General features: G+C 40.9%; 2 protein-coding genes across 3 annotated transcripts in view; one reads left to right on the forward strand and one right to left on the reverse strand.

Moving 5' to 3' along the window:
* Positions 1-10,944, reverse strand: part of EIF2AK1 (eukaryotic translation initiation factor 2 alpha kinase 1) — a 29,248-nt gene extending 18,304 nt beyond the window's left edge. For both annotated transcript variants that reach the window (XM_033095676.1, XM_033095675.1), the window contains exons 1-5: positions 10,705-10,944; positions 5,228-5,386; positions 2,633-2,766; positions 1,201-1,238; positions 460-559 (exon numbers count right to left, since the gene is read on the reverse strand). In XM_033095676.1, coding sequence (XP_032951567.1) covers positions 460-559; positions 1,201-1,238; positions 2,633-2,766; positions 5,228-5,386; positions 10,705-10,822 — 549 coding nt within the window. In that variant the 5' untranslated portion in view covers positions 10,823-10,944. The remainder of the gene's footprint in view (positions 1-459; positions 560-1,200; positions 1,239-2,632; positions 2,767-5,227; positions 5,387-10,704) is intronic.
* Positions 6,682-7,111, forward strand: LOC117016448 (39S ribosomal protein L52, mitochondrial). The gene has a single exon (XM_033095692.1). The coding sequence runs from the start codon at positions 6,700-6,702 to the stop codon at positions 7,072-7,074; it is 375 nt and encodes a 124-aa protein (XP_032951583.1). The 5' UTR covers positions 6,682-6,699; the 3' UTR covers positions 7,075-7,111.
* Positions 10,945-24,095: the final 13,151 nt, after the last annotated feature.

Genomic DNA, 24,095 nt, shown 5'->3' on the forward strand with positions numbered 1-24,095 from the left:
CCTGAGCTTAGATCATCCAAACTAGCCAGAGATAAAATTCAGCTAAAGACATGCATCCTCCCTACTATGTTCAGGGAAGTTGGCGGTGGGCAGGCAGACCACAATCTTTTCAAACTGCAATTCGAGTCCAGCTCCGAGGAGCTCCAGGTCTGAGAATGGGCATGGTAGTCAAAGGGCTCTGTCTGGTCCCCATCACAGGGGCACAACTTTTTTCAGTAATATATTCTTAATAAATATACAACAAAATCTCAGTTTCCAGAATCCACCTAGACCTCCAACATGGTTAGGAAAAAAATAAAACCTGCCCACTTCCCCATAGATGACAAATCTTAATGAAAAGTAAACATACATGACTTCTAGGAATTTTCCTTTGAGCTCTTTAAATAACAATAACAAAAATAACTTCTCAAAATATATTTGTTTAGAGTAACAGGTCAAGGAGAATATGTAGAAAACAACCTTGTAAACTCGTCCATATCCACCTTTTCCTAAGATGGCAAGCTCTTCAAACTCATTTAAGTAACGTGAAGTTTGTGCTTCAAAGGTTACTTCCCTTGATCTAAAAGTTAAATACAGTCAATATTAAAACATGCGAGCATCAGAATGTTCTAGGGTAGTTCACGTTCACTGTACTACTGCCTCATTTATCACTAAATTATGATAATTTAGAAAAGGATGAGCAAAACTGAAATGTTTCATTCTCGATCAAAAAAACATTTGCTAAGCAAATCGAGAGTGTAATAAAGGTAGCAGGGAGATCATCTAATTTTAAGTATTTCACTAGTGATTAGTATTCGATGACTAACAGGCAGAAGTTGATTAGCAGAGTTCATTAATAAAGTTACTTAAATTCCTTAATGATCCAGACCAGTTACAGATTTCAAACTACCATTTCCTAAATATAGCCAAAATTCAGTGGTTTTCCCAATAGATTGGATATCAGTACTCTGAATTAGGGGTGGAGCTTATGGAACACACAGAGAACAGGGGGAACCGGGGATCAAAAAGGAGGGAAATGAGAAGTAAAGCAAATCTTGGAGCACTAATTAATTGCTGAGAACAAAGTTTACAATTTCCATAAACAAGCCTACCTACATTATTTTTTAACCCAAACTAATTTGATTAATTCAGGATTCTTAATCCTGATTTCTTTTTGGATTGTTTAATCTTTACATAATCACAAAAGTATTTACTACATACCTGATCTTCTGGATATGAGAATTATCCTCACAAGGATCCTAAAATCAAAGTGATTTTTAAAAGCATTTCAAAAATTTCATGGAATAAGGAATCTATCAAAATTCAATGTCACATTAACAGTCCAAAATGCTTAAACAATATTTTTTTAAAAAGATTCGATGGCTTTTTCAATATTACCTAAGAGTATTACCTAAATATTGAAAATGTTTCCCTCTTAATCAAAAATAACTAGTAAAAAAGTTATATTCTTGATGTGCACTGACAAAGCTGAGAATCTACCAAGAAGCTCCATCAACAAATAATATGGGGGCCGGCCTGGTGGCTCAGGCGGTTAGAGCTCCATGCTCCTAACTCCGAAGGCTGCGGGTTCGATTCCCACATGGGCCAGTGGGCTCTCAACCACAAGGTTGCCAGTTCGATTCCTCGACTCCCTCAAGGAATGGTGGGCTGTGCCCCCTAAAACTAAGATTGAAAGGACAACAACTTGGAAAAAAGTCCTGGAAGTACACACTGTTCCCCAATAAAGTCATTTTCCCCTTCCCCAATAAAATCTTTAAAAAAAAAAAACAAAAAAACAAATAATGTGATTTTACCTTCAAAACTGACCATTTCTCACATCTCCGCTGCTACCACCCATCCCAAGCCACCGTCATCTCCTCTCGCCTGCATGACTGCACCTGTCTCCCTGCTTGTGCCCTTGGCCTCTCTCGGCCTAATCTCAACACAGCAGCTGCTGTGATCCCACGAAGATGTAAGTCAGATTCCATCACGCCTCTGCTCAAAATCCTGCAATGCTTCCCATTTTACTCGGTGTGAAAACCAAAGACATGTAAGTGATCACAAGCTCCAGTTCCATCTGACCTTCTTGCTGCCCTCTTGCCCCATCTCTCTCACCCATCCCCTTGCTTCCTCCAGCCAGAAGGCTGCCTGTCAGCTTCCCTCAGCCAAGCACACGGCTCCCTGGGGCACCACTGTGACTGGGCCTGGAACGCTTTTCCCTCCAGGTATCTGGATGGCCCCCATCTCAACTCCAGCTCCTGATTCCAACAACAGTCTCACTGAGGACCTCCCTGGCCACCCTACGTAACATTCACACATTTTCTAAGCCCCTGACTGCTTTAATGTCTCGCCTTACCACTTGTCACCATCTAACAGCCCGTTTCTTTTTACAGGTTTATTTTTCTGTTGTTTACTGTCCCCCCACCAGAACAGAAGCTCCATGAGGGCAGGGATTCTACTGTTTACTGCTTGAACCGCAGCACCTACAGGAGAGCCTAACACACAGTAGTCATTCGATAAATATTTGTCGAATAAATTAAAGTTAACATTTTTATAGACCCGTATTATAATCAGGATTTCATAACACTTTAAAAAAGTCCTCTTGAAATCAAAATGTTTTTGTCATACACAAAGCATGCATTTTAGTGCTTACCTGCCGAACTCTCTCTTTAGCTGACCTCATTAAGTGAGTAATGGCTCTGTTGTGATGCAGTCTCAATGAGCTGAACTCATCGCTACAGGTGAAAGAAGACAGCAGCCCCATTTTGATAAAGGTCTGACAAAGTACTAGAAAAAGAATACGGAAAACTATTGGAAAGGCATCAATAAGATGGCTATTTTAAAGAGTACACAGAGAACAAAGAGTAATAACAGCCTCTATAAGAAAACAAGTTACATTTATACACACATTACAACTTGGGGACTGACCCTCTACTAGCAAAGCAACCATTGGTCCAGTCCCTGGTCAGGAACACGCCTGTAATTAGTTCTCTGACACTGAACAGTGTTTTGTTCACCATGCCTGGTCAGTCAGTTAAGTACTAAGCTCCATCCGTTAAAAAGGCAAGAAAAAGTGTCAACAGAGTAGTGCTCTCACATTCAAGCACATTATACTTTGCTGGCAGGCATTGCGACAACAAAAAAGGCCGGGGTGGAAACGAATGATTAGAACTGACAACAAAGTGAGTAGTAATCGTTGTTTTCTATTATGGAGTATCTTTAACCAGCATTGAAAAAGCACACATGCGATGTGTGTACAGACCAAATACTAGGGGGAAAGTGAAGTCGTAAGTCGTGACAGCGGGCTCCTCAGAAAAAGAAGTTTCTATAGAAGTATTGGCTTTTACTCATTCAAGCAATATAGATCCATACAGGACATCTTTCTACATGGAAAACTCGGCATTTAGATTATCCACTAACTGAATCACACAAAAACATTTATTTAAATAGACTTTGTTTAAAAACTCAAGTCATTCAATGAAATCTTAAATCAGCAGGATTTGCTTGAACCAGGAGCAAGGTCACTGTATTAAAATCATTCTAACCTGCTTTTCTCTACGGTGAGTCCAATACAATGACCCCCAGCTACCAATGCTTTGGAACCTGCAGAACATCCCTCTTTGTACAACCCACCTTCCCCCCACTATTCAGGAAAAGAAGTGTACACCGTACAAATAATGTTCACCACTTTTCATGTCCCATCAAGCTTATCAAACTGATCATCTGCCTTTAAATAAAAGCATTACATTCTAAGACCACATAAAGGAATCTGTAAGTTTGAGGATTTCTAACACCAAACAAGACTTGGAAAGATGTTTTAGGTAGAAAACATCCTTAGAATCTGATTGGAGCTATTAAAGAAGCCACACTGGTCTCGGTCAATGAACTGAACGAGAAACACCATAGTACATAACTCTGCTTACTTCTCTGATCACATTTCTCATACAAGAAATTCTGCCAGGAACCAAAATAAAAATTTTCAACAACTGTGGCATAAAAAGAAACATATCTGGTCTTTGTCTCCAGTTCCTGGCACCCAGCTCCTAGGTGCTAGGGTTGCTTGGAGCATGTTTTCTTCTAATATTTGGTCTCTGTCCCAGTTTGTGACACAAGAGCTCCTAAGACCCTTGGAATCTCCAGAGTGAAGAGTGTCTTTCTGCAGGCTAATGAGGTGGCTGAGGTCCCCTCGAAAGCTTCAAGATGGGGACCAGTCACCAGAAAGACCAAGCCACGATTAGAAGCTTAAAACTTTCAGCCCCACCCCCCATTCTCTGGGGCGGGGAGACGGCTGGAGATTGAATTCATAACTGATGGTGCCAACATGATAAAGCCTCCATAAAAATCCCTAAAATACAGGGTTCGAAGAGCTTCTGGGAAACACATCCACACGCCAGGAGGGTGGTGCACCCCAACTCCACGGGGACAGAAGCTGCTGCACTCTGGACCCTATCAGACCTCACCATATGTACCTCATCAGGCAGTTTATCTGCGTCCATTATATCACACCCTTTATTACATAATAAACCTGTAAGCACAAATAAGTGTCCTCCCGAGTTCTGTGAGCCATTATAGCCAATTGTCAAACCTGAGGGAAGGGGGGTAGTGGACATCAATTTAGATCCAAGTCAGACACAAGTGTGGGTAACCTGAGGACCCTGGGGACACACTACTCACAAAGGCACCTGAAATAAGGGCAGTCTTGTGTGACGGAGCCCTCGACCTGTGAGATTTGACACTGACTCCACATAGTGTCAGAACTGAACTGAACCGTAGGACACCCAACTAGTGTCCGAGAACTGGTCGGGGCAGGAAAAATAACCCCGCACATGTGGTACAGGGAGTATGCAGAGGGAAACAGTGTCTAGTCAACACCCCAAAATGCTGCTGTTCGGTGCTCTGGTCAAGAACTGGTTCAGAGGGAATAGCTGTGGTTTCTCATTCACCTGCTCACCGACTAAACCATAACAGGTCTTCACAAATTACGTGAATTATTGTTACAGATACAAAAGAACCAGCTCTTATCCATATAAATATGCACGATTTAATGGTTATTACTCTTTTGGGCCCCCCCAGTGATTATATTCATAAGGAATTACCAAGAGGATAATATGAAATGAATTTAAGAAATACAAACCATTGACACTTAACATCACATTTCTATATACCTGCAGCTTCTCAGACCCACAGCACTAAATAACATAGTGTTTGTACAAGTTTTATAAAGCAAGATTAGTTCATTCTTACTAACATTTGAACACCTGTCTTGAACGAAGTGGGTTTGGTTCATGCACATGGCTCAAGTGTTCCAGCAAAGAAACAAGCAACAGCTGGTTTGCAACGGCAAAAGGGAATGTCGGCTGCTGTTGGGGTCCTTTTAACACCTGCAGCTCTGCTGGGACATCAGATTCTAAAAATTAAAAAGGGAAAAAAATTTCATAAATGGTCAACACATATCTCATAATGACAAAACAGCACATTCTAATTAATGGAACAAAGTATTTAAACTTACGGAAGTAAGAAACAAAGAAGCAGTTAAACTGTGTGGGGTTAGTCAAGACAGACTTTCTGGAACTGAGTTTTGACTTGAATTCCAGAAGGTGGAAGACTAACAGAAGGCCACTGGGAGGAGGGAGAGAGTTTTGGTAGTAACGATGTACCCAAAGGCAGAAATAAATAAATGAACAAATAAAGGTTCAAGCAAACAAGCAGGAACAGGGGGGCTTCCTGCCACTGAGAGGACGGCCCAGGCCCAGGCATAAGGAAAGAAGCTGAGCAGAGGGGAAGGGAAACAGAGGAAGGACAGAAACTTCATTTTGAGCATGAGCCTCTATGTACCAGGCATTTTTATGCACGATCTCATTTAATCTTCACAGGACAGTAAACGGTAAGTGTTACCATTCCCATTTTACAGATGAGGACACTGATCTCCTCAGAGGGTAAGGAACTTTTGGAAGCAGGCAGATCAGACAGACTCTCAAGCTACGCCCACTGTCCTCTTTCACCACACAGGATCAACCAGACAGACAAGTTGGCACTTACAACTGAAGGTCATAAGTTCTTACTTATTGTTTTATTAATACATTATTGAACAGACCAAAAACACAATGAAGGAAAAATGTTTGAGGAAACTGTTCTGGAAACATATAATGGGGAGCCTAGAAGGAGGCATACAACAGTGAACAGGAGATGTTAAGATAAGCTAGTAAAGGAAGTTAAGTAACAAAAACATGGAAAGAAAAGGTCCCAGAGATATGAAGAAAAAATGGACTGGCCAGGATTTAAAACACTAGGAATGGGAGGACGGAGGTGTTAATGAGTGGAAATGGGTAAAAAGGGGGTGTCAGAGAAAAGATGAGGCAATTCAAACGCTCAATAGCTGTTGACCCAACTCAAGTGGAAATGACACAGGGACCATAGATCCTACACCTGCTAAAATCATCCCATTTCAAATATTCTATTCCACTCTCCTCTATGAACGACTAAAGGTCCTGGAAAACCCAAGTTTTCAAATCCAGGCTTCATTCACCAATTTCCTCTGTGACCTGCAGGTGGGCAAAAAAAGACCTGCATGTTTGTAGATGTGCTACTCATTTTAAATAAACACTTACTGTCTGAATATGGAAAAGAGAAAGAATAAAAAATGTGGCCATGTAAAAACTTCTCTATGTAAAGACATTCTTAAAGTTAAAATAAGAGCACTTCCGGCTCCCCGGCCTCAGCATGGCTGCTTTAAGTACTTGGCTCTCTACAGGTGTCAGGAGGTTGCACTGCAGCGTGGCAGTTCGGGCGGGCAGCCAGTGGAGACTCCAGCAGGGCCTAGCTGCCAGCCCCTCCGGCTACGGGCCCCTTACGGAGCTCCCAGACTGGTCTTATGCGGATGGCCGCCCTGCGCCCCCAGTGAAAGGCCAGCTTCGAAGAAAAGCCCAAAGGGAGAAGTTTGCAAGACGAGTTGTACTGCTGTCACAGGAAATGGATGCTGGATTACAGGCATGGCAGCTCAGGCAGCAGGAGAAGTTTCAGGAAGAAGAAAGGAAACGAAAAAATGCTCTTAAACCTAAAGGGGCTGCACTGCAGAGCCCACTGCCAAGTCAATAAAAAGCAACTCCTGTCTCCCTTAAAAAAAAAAAAAAAAGTTAAAATAAGAATTACAAATTCAGATATAGTACATATATCTGAACATATATCATGTATATTGTACTATACATGACAAGAAAAGGTAATAAAATTTATAGAACTTACAAACTATTAAAAAATGAAGCACAATTAAGATTCAAAGAACTTCAACATAACTAGTAACTAATGACATACATATTAAAATAACTACAGTACAGAGTTTGCCATCAGATTGCTATCTACTGACAACCTGTAATACCTGGTGGTGTTATGGGCAGAGAAAAAAGACATTTTCAAACACAATAGGATACAAGTGTTTGGAACCTTTGGCAATACATCCTAGAATTTAAAATGTGCAAATCTTTGACCCAGCACCTCTACTTTTGGAAATACATACCAAGGAAGTAACTAAGCAAAGCAAAACAGCCAAATATGTACAAGATGTTCAGCATAACACTGTTTGGAGTATTGAAACAGTGTGAAGTTACATACACATACGAATGACAGGATACTACGCAGCTGTTCAAAATGACTGTGTACAGAAAGCATCATAAATAGTTCACTATCAAGTCAAAGAGGCTGGCTATCAATCAGGAACACGAATGAAAGGCAGGCGAGATAGTTTCAAACAAACCAAAACACCCGTTCTGGTCATCATGTTAGCAAGATGTATCAAGACCTTTTTTTTAATAGCATATTTCTTTGACTCAACAAATTCTACTCTGTGGATCTGTTCTAAAGAAATAATAAGACATTAACAAAGATTTATGTATACAGACGTCAAACCCGTTATTTCTAATGGTTAAAAAAAAAAAAAGACAAACCTATTTTTCCAACAATTGAGCAAAGACTAAAGAAATGATAGTACAGAATGCGATAGTCTTAAAGTACTATTTTAAAGGCTAATTTATCGCAAGAAAATGCTAATGTCACATTTAGAGAGCAGAACATCAAATATTTATCATACTACTACGATCACAATTTTAAAGTCTACTTATTTTATAGCTATATAAATCTATACACACAAAAAGAATGGAAAGAACTACACAGACAAAACATTTGCCCTCTCTTTTCAATGATACATCGACAGAATTTGTAAAAGGAATGAAATTACGGTGGACATGACATTGTGTAGCCTGCCTTTTTGATCCAAAGGCCTCTCGCTGGCATACAGCAGCTCTCAATAAATAGTTGCAAATGAATACACCAAATTGTTAGCACTGAGTTAGCCCCTGGAGTGAAAAGGTGACTTTCCCTTCTTTTGCCTTGACTTCTTTAAATTTTTGTGAATGACTTCTCTAAATTTCTATCTTATTTGGACAAAAATCAGAAAGAAATCTTTAATCTAGTCATGATACCTTTCTTTGACAAATAGTTTTAAACAGAAAATTCATCAAATACATTGTCTCCAACTACACCAAAATGGAAACAGTAATCTCTGGGTAATGAGATTACGGTTTTTAAATCTTCTTCAGGCTTTTCTATATCTTCAACATAGTCTGTAATGTGAACTTTTAAAAAAATATACTGAATTTGTAACAATGGTTGAGATTACGGTTAGGAGGGTTTTCTAGTTCTTTATACTCATACTTTCCTATGTTCTACAATGAGAAAATTCTACTATTTTATAAGAAAAAACAAAAAAGAACAGCTGGTCCGTGGAGTAGAAAGAACCTAATAAACCAAGAAAAGGAGAACTTTAAGACCAGTGGACTCATGCAAGAAGGAAGAAAACTGAAAGGAAATGAAGTCTGAAGCTGAAAGCTTCCCATCTCACAGTTCTGGTCAAGAGTAGAAGAGGAAAGTGGCTAAAAGGAAAGATGAAGTCAAGTCCTCTTACAAAAAAATGTTAAGAAATAAGATCTATATCCTAGGTGAATTAGAGTTCTAGACTTCTGCCAAGTAGGAGGGGAGCAGACAAACAGGAAAGGGGTCACCAAATTCAGTCTCCTCAGGAAAGTATAATCCAAATGGTCCATTATTAAATGAATGAGGAACCTGGAGGGTTTATCCAAGGGAAAATTCGGGAAAACTCGAGTCAGATGAAAGAAGAAAAATGAATGAGTCTGACAATGGGTTTACCGTTGGCCTCCATCTAATGCATGCTGTTCCACGGGGGAAAACATGCAGTAACTGATCAAAGGCTCATGCCAGCTCTAGAAGAATGCCTACACAATAAACTCCTGCAGAACACCGGTTTCAGAGTTACACTTAGGTTTACACCATTAACCGGCACAGCGACCTCCTTCCATCACACAGAAGACCTTTGAGAAACTATTTAACTATTTTACTATTTTTACATCTAGTACAAATAAAACTACCTTTTTCAAAGGCTTTACTTTTCACATAAAAAGATAAATGATGTTTGGACGTGCTGAGCCTCTTTGGAAGAAAAGGCAATATGTAAACACAACATTATTATCAGAAACCTAGGTGAAGGAAATTTTTAGAAGCTAATCTAAGACCACTCCCTTCAAGAACAATCTTCAATTTGCAGAAAACCTTATCACAATGTTACAGCAAACACAGACCTACGTGTCTATAGCTGGGGCTTTTCCCGTGACATAACACTTTATGTATTACGAAGCTGCTGTAACATACCACCTTACATATGAAAAAAATCAGTTTGTCCCTTAAAAAATACTTATCTTACAACTGTCCTCTGCTAATGGCCTACTTAAATTACCACCAGTATGCTTCTGTCTCCCTTTAGGGTCAAGAATTATAAGTAGTATTAAGGATGAAGATCGAAGAATTTAAGGAATAAATTAAAACCTTTGCCACTCAGCTTCCACCTTTAAATCCATTCCACGTGTTAATAGTTGCTTCAGGCTTCAACTGAATATGTATTCTCTGTAATCATCTTATTCAAACTACCCAATAGTAAAAACCTCCCTGAATCAATGTTTTCATTCTTGATAGCACCATTTTTAAAACTGCCATAACAACTGGTTGTAATTAAAGAACCTACTGCACTTTCATTAAAATACTGGATACTTGAAATTGTTTAGTCAATATTTTAAGTCTCTCTCACTTTATCTGATTTAAGAACGTGACACACTTAGGCCCTAATCTCCCAGTAAACAAAAGCCGCAAGAAAACTTGGGCATTTCTTTTTAAAACCGAGGAGGAGGATTTCCATACTGCCTCACTATGTATGGGAAGTCTTTAGCTACCCTACCTACCGGTGAAGCAAGACAAGAGAAGCTACAAATCAAAACTCAACCCAAAGTCAGCAAGTATGGTCTGCAACCTCCCACTGTAGTAGTTTACAAAGTTCATGCACTTCGCCTGACAAAACCACAGGGCGTGGGAACGGAAAAGTGGCCTGAGGGAAGTCTTAGCAAGTCCGCAGCCTTGAGTCCGCAGAGACAAAACCAAGAAACAGAAATCTAAACAAACCAGCGGGCTGCAGAGACTCGTTTCAATGTTTACCTTACCCGAACGACACGCCCGCCGCCCCCGGCACTGCACCGCTGAGCGCCAGCTCAAGCCAAAATCCAGCCGAATCTCCCCAGATCCTGGAGCGAATTTCGCTGCTGCCCAGCCCACCCGACAATTAAAGTGGACGGGGGAAAGGGGCGGGACGCCGCAGCATTCCGGGTCACTTACCATCATACTTGGGGTCCGAGCCTTCCGCCGGAAAGTCGATGGCAGGCGGCGCAGGCAGAGCCCAGGCTCCGTCGCCTTCCGCCTCGCGCTTGGGGGCTTCGGAGCTGCCCCCCAGCATCGTGGACCGCGCACGGGACGCAGCCCAGCGCGCCCACCAGCGAAGGACCGCCTCGCTCAGCTCCAGCAGCAAACGCCACCGAATCCGGAAGTAGCCCCTTGCCAAACGGAACTCTTGCCCCGGACTCTCGCGAGCCGCTGCAGGGGGCGGGTCTTGCTGCAGGCTCCGCCCCTTCCAGGAGGGAAGGATGATGGATTGGTCCCGCAGGGACGCACCCCTGGCGCAGGCGCCCTGCTGGGCTGGTTCTCAGGCGGCGCCCGGCGGGCTGGTGGGACTGGGTGCCCACCATGCACGAGTGGACCCCGGCTTGCGCTCTCGGGCACTTCTCGCTGTCCTTTAGACCTAAGTACCCGCAGGCGAATCAGAGCGCTCACATCTCGTGCCAGGACTAGGGTGCGGGTATTGGAATCACGTGTCTGCAGAGATTTTTAACCCAAACGTTTACATTTTGAGGACACAACAGTGACTATTTGTCATTTGTTTTTCCAAAAAAAAAAAAAAGATCAAAAACAAGACCCGTGTCAACGAGAACTGAACCTGTTTTGGTCAACCGTTAAACCGCACAAAACGGGAAATGCCAACTAGATTCCAAAATGAATCTAACCTAACAGAAATTCTTCTGGTTTTGAGACTGAACTTTCAACTGAAATTAATTCAAACCTGAGACAGCCTTTTAAGTGACCCCACGGCCACAGTGGATTAACTTTTGAAGCCCTTAGCTTCAAAACTCCTCCCCCTTTGCCATGGAGATGTCGCTGATGACCTGGTCGCCAACACAATGAGGCTGGAAATAATTCTTAGTTCAGAGATCAGTTAATATAGCTGGAATACAAGCCTTTCCGATTTGGGGCCTCAATATCTGACGTGCAACATGTAAAAATGGTATTTAAAATGGTGTAAGCGTTTTATTTGTGCACTGTTTCCATGTAAAGTCATACTGGATGCATTTAGCCTGATAGAAGCAGTGAAGGGTGTGGTTCTCCAAATAACTCCCAAAGATTAGGGATGTCCCTTTCCATGCCCTGCTGACAGGAAAAGCAGAGCATTTCTGGAGGGTGATTTATCTACATGTACCCACAGCTTTAAAAATATAAATACTTTTGACTCATCGTTTCCACTTCCAGAAATTTATTCTAAGCAACGGGTTAAGAATGAGCAAAAAGCTGTAGCTTAAAAGTATTTATTGCAATACTAGTTATACCAAAAACAAGAAGACACTGGAATTGGCAAAATTAATTATGAACAACCACACAATGGCACACTTTGCAACCATTAAAAATATTGGTATGCAATACGCAGTTCTCACCACTTTTCCACCACCACTAGAGTGGGGAACAAAAGCAAACGTTCTGGTTAGAATATAAACAAAGGCAACCTTTCTAGAAAATGATGTGCAACTTATAGTAAAAGCTTTTAAATAAGCATACTCTTTGACCTACATATAGGAGTATATCCAAAGGAAATAATCAGTGGTGAAAAAAGATGAATCTATAAGAATGTTCATCGAAGTGTAGCTTATAATAGAAATGCACTGAAATAAATCCAAATTCCAAATAAAAGAGCAGTTAGGGTACATCCGTGCAATGAAATCTTATGCAGCCATTACAAAAAATGAAGAAGAAAAACAAAGGAGCAGTTTTTTTCTCTTGGCTTCCATGATATTACACAATTCTAGTCTTTCTCTATTTTACTGGTCCTCCATCTCATTATCCCTTTCTGGATCCCCCTCCAAATGTATAGTTACGGTATGTAGGGCTCTTGTCATGTCATTCCAAATTCTCTCAGGAGATAACCATATGCATTGCTATCACTTTACATACCATCTATAAGCTGACAACTCCCAAATGTATCTCTGTGGCGCAGACTTCTTCTCTTGGATGACTCAAAAGCATCTCAAATTTGTCTGAAAGTATAAACTCTTGGTATTCCTACTAAAACCTGTTTTCCACTACCGCTCTTCATCCATTTAAATGGCACACAATCCACCTGCTTTTACAAGCCTAAAACGTGAGAGTCAACCTTTATTCCATATCCAGAATACATGTATGTCTAGACGGCTTACAAATCAATTTTAAAAATAGAAACATGATACAGCACATAAACATGTATATTAAACATACAGTTAACTGAAAAGGAAACCCAAATAGCCAATAAACATAGAAAAAGATGCACCAATTTCACTAGTTACAGGTAAATGCAAATTGAACAATGAAATATTTCAAACTATCATGCATAATTAGCAAAATTAAAGTTTTTCATATTGGTAAGGACATGGAGAAATAGGAACTATCATATAGTGCTAAAGAGCTATTTAGTGATATTGAGTAAAGTCGAATGGTGTGTACCCAAGATCCAGTAATTAGCCCCCCTGTAGGTTTCCTTTGGACATCCCTATATACCCATGGATATATGTATTTCTTGCAACATTGTTATAACAAATTTGGAAATGACCTAATACCCATTCACTAGGGAAATAAATAAATGTGTTATATACACAAACAAATATTATAGAACAGTTAGAATGAATCAACTAGATCTACATGTCTTATCATGGACATTGAAAACAACAGTGAGAAGCATAAGTTGCAAAGGGCTTTATAGTAATAATAGCAGCTAATGTTCAGTAAACACGGTCTCAGCTCTCTAAAGAGATGGAAATTTCTTCATGGCAGGGGTGGGGCTCTCAAAGTGGGAGTTGGCATCCCAGAGTAGTCCTCTTTTTGGCAGTATAGGTGTGTGTCTGTGTACATCTGTATGTCTGCATCTGGCTGTGTCTGTGTACGTGTGTATGCACAAATGCCTAACCAGATTCGCCTCTACCTCCCCCATCACCACGCCCCCTAATGTTCAGCCTTCCCATCAATATCCCATGGACTTTAAAGTCAGCTCTCTCAATTAGGGGGCAGACATCAGTACCATCAGAGGATGCCCTCATTAGCTACCTTTATTAATCATCATGTTACATGAATACTTAATTATGGTTACTCAACAGAAGGTAGGTGCTATAAACATTAATTGGATAAAATTAATGGTATATCTACACGTTTGGAAGTAATGAGATTGGAAGAGGATGAAATTTCTCATCTATTTAACGGGGAGTTAAAAGATACTGTCTCAGGGAGGCTGGTTAGCTCAGTTGGTTGGAGCGCGGTGCTCTTAACAAGGTTGCCAGTTCGATCCCCACATGGGCCACTGTGAGCTGCGCCCTCCACAACTAGAGTAAACAACTACTTGACTTGGAGCTGATGGGTCCTGGAAAAACACACTTAAAATAAATAAAAATGAAAAGAAAAAAATACTGTCTCAATATTAATTGGATGGATTAATACACGGATGTTGAAGAATATTATATAAGGTAACTAATACTATGTTTAGTATGCTGTGTAAAACTGTGGCTGTATACATTTTCTCATCTTCCCTGAGTACTTTTTCATCTGATGTTAAAGAAACTGTACAAGTGTAGCACTGGGATCCAATCAGTCTGTCGCTAATTCTACAGTGTCTCTAATTCCTTTATTTCTACTACAGCTCTAGCCACCCTGTAGCTATTTAGTAATTATCAGGGAGAGAGTTTGGGAAATGGTACCACACCACGGTTGCTAGCCTTTAAGATGGCCCCCATGATCTCCGTTTCCTAATCTTCACATCCTTTTCCAGTTCCCTTTCACACTGTACTAACTTAATGTTGGTTTGTATGATCATCAGTATACGGAGACTTAATAGTATGAGAATTCCAAGATTAGTTTAAAAGACACTGGCTTCCATCTTGCTCTTTCCCTGTAGGGGCAACTAGCTGCCATGTTGTGGGTAGCCTCATAGCAAGACCTATGTGATGAGAAAATGAGGCCTGCCAAAAGCATGGACGTCTGTTTGGAACAGATTCTTCATCCCTAGTAGAACCTTGAAACGACTGCAGCCCAAGACAACTTCGTGACTACAACCTCAAGAAAGACTGAGCCAGAACCATCAAACTACACTGTCCTCAGGTTCCTGACCCTCAGAAACTGGGGGAGAAAATAAATGCTTGTTTGGGGTGATTCGTTACACAGCAATAATTAATACATATGTTAAACTACATTTCAGCATCTTATCAGGGTGAGGGATGGCCTAAGCCAAGGTCTTGTGAAAATTCTGTTGCTCTGACTGGCTACCAAGCAACAGTTGTGATGTCATCAGGATTAGAACCCTCACTAATAGGGTCTTGTTGACCATATGACGAGAAGTCCCAGATATACAGGAACTTCTCAGGTGAGCCTATCTATCTCTGCTTTCCTTTTTACTTTCCCAAGTAAGGTGAGTAACTTTACAAGTAATAACTACCATTTTCTTAAGTTATGGTATAAAATATTTTAACTAAAATATCAGGAGGCATATTTTAAAAAGTACTTAATATTACTTAATGCCTTTGAGTTTCTATCCAGTATGAGCTTGTAATGTAGACCTACAGCAGTTTTAGGGTAACACTGATTTCTTTTTTTTAAGCTCCTGAGGATAAACAATGAGATACTGCTCTGTTTAAAATGACTTTTAATGTTCTCTTTTGGGATTCCCTGAGAATGCTTCATTTTTATACTCATATTCTTATAACCCTCAAGTTTTCAGCCCTTAATAGTGGATTTTCTCTAATTATTCAAATGTCATGTATATCAGAGAGAGTGTTCAAAGGATAAAAATGTAATGTTTACTCAACTTTTAAAATTAATTTTTATATTATATAAAGAATATATACATAAATTTTACTTTGTAAAGTATATACATATTTTTCTGACCACACCGAAAAATATCTTCATGAATAAGGATAAAGTCCTGTTTTACCATAATTCCCACGATACCTATGTCCCCCCCATTCCTCCCCTATTCACTGTTATCAGTTTAGTGTACATTCCAGTTCTTTTAATTCATTTACATAGACAAGTTTGTACCACAATAAAACAGCATTGTTTTGAGGGTTTGTTTTTGCATCAAAGACTAACTTTCCATGTTAGTATAACATAGCATTCCGTAACTGGATATTCCATAGTTAATTTAGCCATTCTCCCAGCTGAACCAAAATTAGGTGTCTCCAATACGTCAATATTACAAAAAAACTACTATTCCCTGTAATATTTACAGCGAATTCTGCCACTACTGGCTATGATTTTTAAACAAAACATTTAACCTGTGCCTCAGTTCTTCATTTGTAAAGAGGATTTTTACCTCCTCACAAGGATTAAATGAATTGACACATTTATGGCCGGCTATTTGTAACTGTTACCCAACACAATTATTTTCTTTGATTAGCTCTGATCCTTTGGTCTTGGCTCCTGGGAGACTTGATTCTCGCGTCATCTCTCAAATCAGAGGAACTCTGAGCCCCGTGGGAGTGTCTTCCTGTCATCCCTTATACTCCAGCTTTAAGGCGAGAGGATTTTCTGACGCTTGTGGCTTTTCTTTTCAACGGTTTGCTGAGGTGAGCTGGACACACACACGCTCTGCTCTTGGTCCACACGTAGTTCCCACTGCCCAGCTATCCAAGCCGGCCTCTCTCCATCACGCCTGGGGTCCGGGCCCTCAGCCAGGGGAGTCGACGACAGGGGACGCAGGCACAACCCGCGCCCCGCCGCCCTCTGCCTCGAGCCCTCTGCCTCGCGCTCCCGGAGCTGCCCCCCAACATCGCCGGCTGCGCTCGGGCCTCAGCCCAGCTCACCTGCTAGTCCAGGGCCGCTGCGATTCGCTCCCGCAGGGATCGCCACCAAAACCGGAAGTAGCCCTTGAGAAGCGGAAGTCCCGCCCCGGCTTCGCGCGCCGCTGCCGGGGGCGGGCCCTGCCGCAGGCTCCGACCGTTCCCCCTGCGGGTTTGAAGGGTGGACTGATCCTGCGCCGACGCACCCCCTGCAGGCGTCCTGGTGGGCTGGTCCTCGGGCTGCGGCCGTCGGGGCGGCGGAGCTGCGGGCGCTCCACACCCGGTGGACCCCGGCCGGTGGTCACGCGCGACTCTCCCGGTTGTCTTCGAGAACGCCTAAGCGCCCGCTGACCGTTACACGCAATCTCGGTCTTTTTCCCCTCCCCAGAAGTAAGCATTTACCTGTTTAGTGTCCTCCTGATTTTCATATTAACACACAACTATATTATACATAATATAAGCAAACTGTGGATCAATACGTAGAATACCGTGCCGTAAGACAATAAAAACACAAGCTCCAGTAATAATATGTATTTTCCGTGGGGATATGTGTGTGCACATATATAAATATATATACATATATAAGTATATATATACTTGTGTATATACATATAAGTATATTCATGTACACATACATGTGAATATATCAACATGCATATACTTATATAGCATATATATACATACCATTATATTTATACATATAAATATAAATACACACAAACCCCAGTAAACATATTTGCATATTTATACATATCCCCACAGAAGATAACATACTCTTATTATTTTGGGGGGTTTGTGTGTTTATTGTCTTCCAGTATGCTATTTTACATACGGTTCAGCAACTAGCTATTTTTCCTAGTTTCTGTTTGAGAACTCTCCACCTTAAAGCAGGTGCATCCTCCCTCCTCCCTGCCCCGTTTTCTTTTCCAGTTTGTTTCATGGTGTCTCTCAACCCATTTATACAAAGCTATGGGAAGAGAGGTTAGGAACCAGTAGCAAATATTTTGGGATCTCTGGCAAGCGTGGTATTTTTATTGATGGGTAATATAGTACTTAACCTTCTGCCTCATTTTCCTCACTGTAAAATGGAATTATTAATGGTAGGGCACTCTCAATCTGGTTGCAGGCTGTCAGTGAGTTAAGGTAGATACATCACACACAAGAGGTACTTGGTCTGTTGAATATTTCAGTAACTTTTACTCCTTGTTAGTATTTTGCCAGAAAGACTTCTGAAAGTGTGTAACTTTGTATCTTCATCACTCATGTTGGTGAGCCAGACCTTATGCTTCCCTTCTCTGCAAGGAGCCTCGGCTCCTTTCCTTGCAATCTGCAGTGTTCTAAGAATGTAAACGTTGGGAATGGTCTGGTAAAGTTGGTGGGGCCACAGGAGGGAACAAGAACCAGGCTTGGAAGGAAGAAGTTTATTATACTCACAGCTCCCAGAGAAGGGATCACCACATTCCATGCAGGGCCACAGGGAAAGCACCAGTGGATTTGGTCAGGTGGCAAAAGACAGGAGTGAGGGGAAAGCCTGTGCTGGGGTTTCCACGGGAAAGAGAAGGCATGGCAGGGTAAGCAACTCAGGTTTGGCTAGTCAGAATAATTCCAGCGGGCTATGGGCTCTAGGGCCGTGTCTAGTTGTCTGGTACCTGGCCCTGGGATGGTTTAGGGTAGAGAGTTAGATAAGGAGGGGGTGGCTGGGTCCGGAGACTTGGGATATCTTGGTTTACATTGCTCGATGAAGATCTTTCCTGTCCCTAAGACTTGGCTAGCCCAGGGAAGGACAGCCCCTCTTGGTCAGCAAGCTTTTTAAGATGTCAAAACATCATAAAATACAGAAAATAAAAAACATTAATTCATGCAGATCTGGTTCCTTCTGCCCAGAATGCTCCCCTGCCCCAGCCTTCACCTAACTTCCTGTTACTTCTCCCTTGGGTCTGTAAAGAAATGTGACTTGTTGCATTTATATATAACATACTACCTCTCTCTCTTTCTTAGTTTCCTAGAGCTGCAGAAAAAAAAAAAAAAAGTACCCCAAATGGGGCAGCTTAAACAGCAGAAATTAATTTTCTCACAGTTCTGGAGGCTGGAAGTCCAAGATCAAGGTGTCAGCAGGCTTGGTTCCTTCTGAGGGTTGAGAGGGAGAATCTGCTCCATGCTTCTGGTGGTTTTCTGGCAATCTTTGGGGTTCTGTGGTTTGTGGAAGCATCACCCCAACCTCAGCCTTCATCTTCACACCGTGTTTTGTGTGTGGGGGTGTGTCCAAATTTCCCCTTTTTATGAGGACATCGGTCACCAGATTAATGCCTACTTAAAGAACCTCATTTTAACTTGATTATCTCTATAAAGACCCTGTGTCCAAATAAAGTCATATTCTCAGATAATGGGGGTTAGGATGCCGACATATCTTTTTGGAGGGACACAATTCAACCAGAACACTCCCCTCATGGTTACCCTTTCACTCCACTATGTTAGTGCCTCCCACTCTGCGATTCATAGCACTTGTATTCACCCCCCATAGTATTTAGCCCACTTTATTGTAGATGTTACTTTTTTGAAGCCAAGTCCTCTTCCTTCCCCCAAACTCCCCCGCGTACAAACGTGGTAGAAATCCCACTAGTACAGCACTGTTTATACGTCCTTACTCATCATTTTTCTCTGTATTATGCATACTCTCTTATGCTCGGTGGACACTTGATGGAAATTTGATAAATGAATGAAAGAGTGAGCTATTGGGGGTGGGGAGATGTCCAGAGTGCATAGCTGTACTCATAACTTCATGTATTTATTGCTTGGAGAGCATTTACATTTTTACTAATTTCCAGAAGGAACTCTCTTGGGATTCATTACATTGCACTTGTAACTTAATTAAAAGGCATATATTTACCCTATAAGCAATTTATTATGTTCCAGAAAGAGTCCCTTTGGAATCAATTTCATCACAGTTAAAATCTAATTTGGGGACACATGATGCCTGTTTAATATTGAGCTATAGCTCATCATTTGGCAAGTCTCCCTTGGTTATGTTTGATCATGTTCTTCCCTTTAAGTCCTACAAGTTGTTTCATTTTGTTATTTATTTGCTATTTTGTTTCAGCTACTGTGATGTGAGTTGCTGCTTATAACATTTCCTAAGTTGTTATTGTTAATAAATGAAGATCAGTTGACTTTACATATGTATCTTTTTTAATCAGCCAACCTTTTATATTTAATTGGGTTTCTATTGATGATATTGAGTCTCTCATCTTATTTTTATTCTTGTTTTTATCTTACATTGGTCCAAAAAACAAGCACCATGTTTAATCATTATGGTAATAACACACCTTACAGGTTTTTCCTGAATAGATATAAATTATTTTAAATTTAAGATATTATATCTTTCTTTGTATGATCAGCTAGCCAAATAAATCTTTACTTCTTAGTAAATATGTTTTCACACTCTTTGTCATTCCTCATTTGAAACCTTATGCCCTTAAACATCACTGCCATTTTCTCTGCTTTTGTCTTCTGACTTCTGTGTCATTCCTTATGTACATAAGAAGGCTGTAGTCTCCAACTCTGTTTTATCCACCCTACTCCTCAATTGAAATTATCACTCTCAATTTCAACATCTGTATGAATAACAAAACAATGCAAAGTCACCTTGATATATAGTTTTCACCATTTTTCCGAGGAAGTGGGGAAAATGGCGTATCAGAATAACCAAGAGACTGGCCATTTAGTGTTGTTTGAACCCTCTGAAGACCTCCAATGACCATATTTCTCACATTTTCCGTGTGTAGAATCACATATATATTATGTCCCCTCCAAAAAATTGGCATTACAAAACAACTCTTAAGGGTGATGTCTGCAAAAATGGTTGAGTAGGGAACTCTAGAGATGGTCTTTTCCCAGAAACACTGAAAATCCTGGCAAAAACTGTCAGAACCAACCTTATCAAAACTCTGAAAGATGCTAGGTGGATATATCCTGAACAAAACGTGAACTGTTTCAAGAGAAGGGAGCTATATGCAGCTAAGTGTTGAGCGCATTAACAAATGGTTTTATTGCCCAGATGAACTTTCAAAACATTTTTGTAAGTGCCACAGGAGTCCTTTCAGGTCTAACTGCTTTGCATTTGTAAACTTATTTTAATCTTAATACTATAGTCATTTCATTAAGTTCTGGAAAGAATCTCTTTGGGATCAATTACTTTCACTTAAAATCTTTACAAATTGAAGTATAACTCTTCATTCAGAAAATCTTTTTTTAGACCTCTTGGCCATGAGTTTTAGGCCCTGTACATTTTTCAAGTTTATTATTTATTCCTCAGTACTTTGTTTTAGCTCTTGTAATTAAGATTATTTTTTAAATCATTTTTCTAATTAGATATTGCTAGAACATGGATTTCAATTGACTTTTTTATTCTGGTAAAATATATACAAGATTCATCATTTTAACCATTTTCAAGTGTATAGTTCAGTGGCATTAAGTAAATTCCCATTCAATTGATATTTTTATATTTATCTTTTAATCAGCCACTTTCCTGAAAACTCTTAAGTGGGTCTCATGTATTTTCTCTTTTTTACAAATAGATGTATAATATGCAAATGAACATAAGATTGTCTCCATTCTGATAGAAAAATCTTGTTTTGATGGTATGGGTGGGGGGGAATTTTCAAGACCATGTTTAATCATTGTTTAGGCCAACATGTATTCTTGTTCATGAATTGGACAGGTATGGAGTTTCCGTTATTTACATCTAGGAGATGATATTTTTCCTTACAGCCTCAAGCAGCCAGTTAGATCTATACCTCTCTGAATTTCTCCTTTGAAACCCCGAGTCCTCTAAATAAAACTACATGTTGGACCTTTTCCTTGTTATCAACTGTATTATCTGTCTTCATTTTTGCACATTTCCAGGGGCAACAGAGTTCTAAGAATGGGGAAGGCTTGTTTTTTACTTTCCAATGGCATTTGCTTCTGAAATCTTGGCATCCTTTTCTTATCCCTTATTTGCCTGAAAAAAAATTCCACTTAATTATCAAGGACCCATTTCAAGTGTCACCACATTCGTAAAAATTTTCCTGAATGGCATGTACTTCAGGGTTAAACCCACCTACCCACTGCCTCCTAAGCTTTACCTTCCTCCTTTGGAATGTGTGTTATCATGATGTGTGTTAACTAATTAGGCATAACTCTGCATTGCAAACAAAATGGTCTCTGGAAAGTACATACAGTATCTCCAATGCATGGGTCATTCTAGGTTCTAAACTAATATTTTTGCAGTACATAAAGGAGTGACTTGGTCTCTGTCACCGAAAAATACACTATTTGGTGGCCCATGGCCTCAGATTTCCTTCATAGGAGACAGTGATCCTCAGAAAATCAAATATATCTTTCCTTGAAAATATTCAGGTTTTAATATCTTATGTTGGATTGGTGGGAACGGGTGTTCGTTATCCATTCGGATCAAGTTGGCTTTGATAAATTAGACAGACCTTTCCTTTGATGAGAGCCCAAAGCAAAACCCAAAGAACTTAACTAATAAATAAAAGCTGGAGCTGAATTTACACCTAGTCCGTCTGTCTCCAAACAGCACTCTGTGATGACTGCATCTCAGCCCATACTGCATGGTCAAGTCTGTTGATGGCGTCACCTGAGCAGTCTTAACAGTGAAAGGTAGGTACTTTTTTTTTTTCCCCATCCTTTCCTCTTCTTTCTTTTAGTGCCTAAATATGGTAGGTACTTCTTTTAAATACCGTGTTTCCCCAAAAATAAGACCTAGCCGGACCATCATCCCTAATGCATCTTTTGGAGCAAAAATTAATATAAGATCCGGTCTTATTTTAATATAATATAAGACTGGGTCTTCATAATATAATATAATACAATACAATATAATATAATACCGGGTCTTATATTAATTTTTGCTCCAAAAGACACATTAGAGCTGATGGTCCAGCTAGATCTTACTTTCGGGGAAACACGGTATGTATGCTTTGTGACTAATCTATTTTTTGGTGTTTATATGATTTCTTCTTCATTCTATACTTATATAGAATGAGTAAAATTAGATTATGAGTAAAATCTATAGAGGTAAAGGGCTTGGTTTATGTTTGCCCAGAGGGGCTCAGAGCAAGGATTAGCTAAGAGATTCCAGGTACTACTTCATGCTGTTGTAGGTACAGAAGAATGCCAAGGAATGGAGTGGGTAGTGGTGGGATTAAGCTGATGCTGGATGAGTCCTTGATAGTTAAGTTTGCAATAGTTCACTGTCATCTTGCATGATCCAACCCGTTTTTGCAGGGGTCAGGCTGGTGAATTAAATGAGCACATGATGGCGACCACTGGCCCTCATCCTCTACAGCGTGGCCCTGTTCTCAGTCATTCCCCCCAAGTGTTACTCTCTTGGCCAGAGAAGGCAGTTTGGGGGTTTCCACATGGCTTTCTCTACTGCAATAGCTCATTCTCCACAAGTCAAGGAACCAATGTGAGGGTTCTGCCAACTGCTAAGTATGACCATTTGGGAACCTGGGAAATGAGCATTATGGGCCCAGTGGACCCACTGAGGGACCTAGGTCAGGACCCAGTGTCTTATTTGACCACATATCTTCTTGCTCCCTTAGCAAAAAGAGAGCCCTGTGGGTGCTTTAGGTCCCATCCAATAGCCTGGAAATATCTGAGTGTTCCTCTTTCCCAGTGTATGGTTACCCGAGTAACTTAAAAGGCCAGGGAAAGGATTTGGAGAATCATTACTGCGTACACTTGCCATGAATCTGGCTTCTCTTTTACTGAATCGGTGTTTTGGATCAGAGACCTGGCTCAGGTGGGGAAACTGGGCAGGTGATTGTGGCTTTCCACTAGGATAGCTGATAGGCTTCTGCACATCCAGATTTTATATGCACATATACATATCATTTGATGATATATATTATGCCTTTGTTGATCGCCCATCTATCTTGCCCTATGTTCTGTTAGCTACCTCCACGTATAATATATCCCTGCAAGTCAGGTGCCCCTACCTGCCGTTCTGACTACAGCAATCATGCTCACCTTGCTTCTGATAGTAAGTGCTGCCACCCAGCCTCTGTCACTCCAGGAGCCTATCCCCCCACCACCCTGCTTCTAGAGCGCCCATTTCTGTAACGGCATCCCCTATTGTCTGCCCCGGCCTACGGATGACAGCCACCACTGAGTTTCTCCACATAGCTGGTCGGGCACCTCCCCCGCCATGGCCTTGGTAAACAGCATCTTGCAGGCCTTCTCCTAGAATATAGTCTGCGGGAGGGACCCATTCTAGCGTGTTCACTTCCCTGAGCCTATTGATCCCTTCCCTTTCTTCACTGTCTACCATGGAAGTCACGGCATCTGGACTTCATTTAATGTGGTCATTTCTTTTGCCAAGTAGCATCCACACAGTATATCAGAACCAGCCCACTCAGGGCCCTTGCCAGAGTGTTAGATCTATAGTACAGGAGACTGTCCCCATAGGTACAAACTCTCCTTTATCCCTCCCCTTTGATTTAGCTCCCTGGGGATCCATTTTCAGGTGTATTTACAGTCCTACTGGTATGTGTTAGCCAGGTCCTGCAGCTCGTTCACTGTAAACTCCCCTCCTCCCCAAGCAGG

Source organism: Rhinolophus ferrumequinum, chromosome 24 (assembly GCF_004115265.2).
Source record: "Rhinolophus ferrumequinum isolate MPI-CBG mRhiFer1 chromosome 24, mRhiFer1_v1.p, whole genome shotgun sequence".
Taxonomy (NCBI): Eukaryota; Metazoa; Chordata; class Mammalia; order Chiroptera; family Rhinolophidae; genus Rhinolophus; species Rhinolophus ferrumequinum.

Coding starts and splice junctions, on each gene's coding strand:
- LOC117016448 (XM_033095692.1), top strand. CDS start 6,700: ATGGCTGCTTTAAGTACTTGGCTCTCTACAGGTGTCAGGAGGTTGCAC.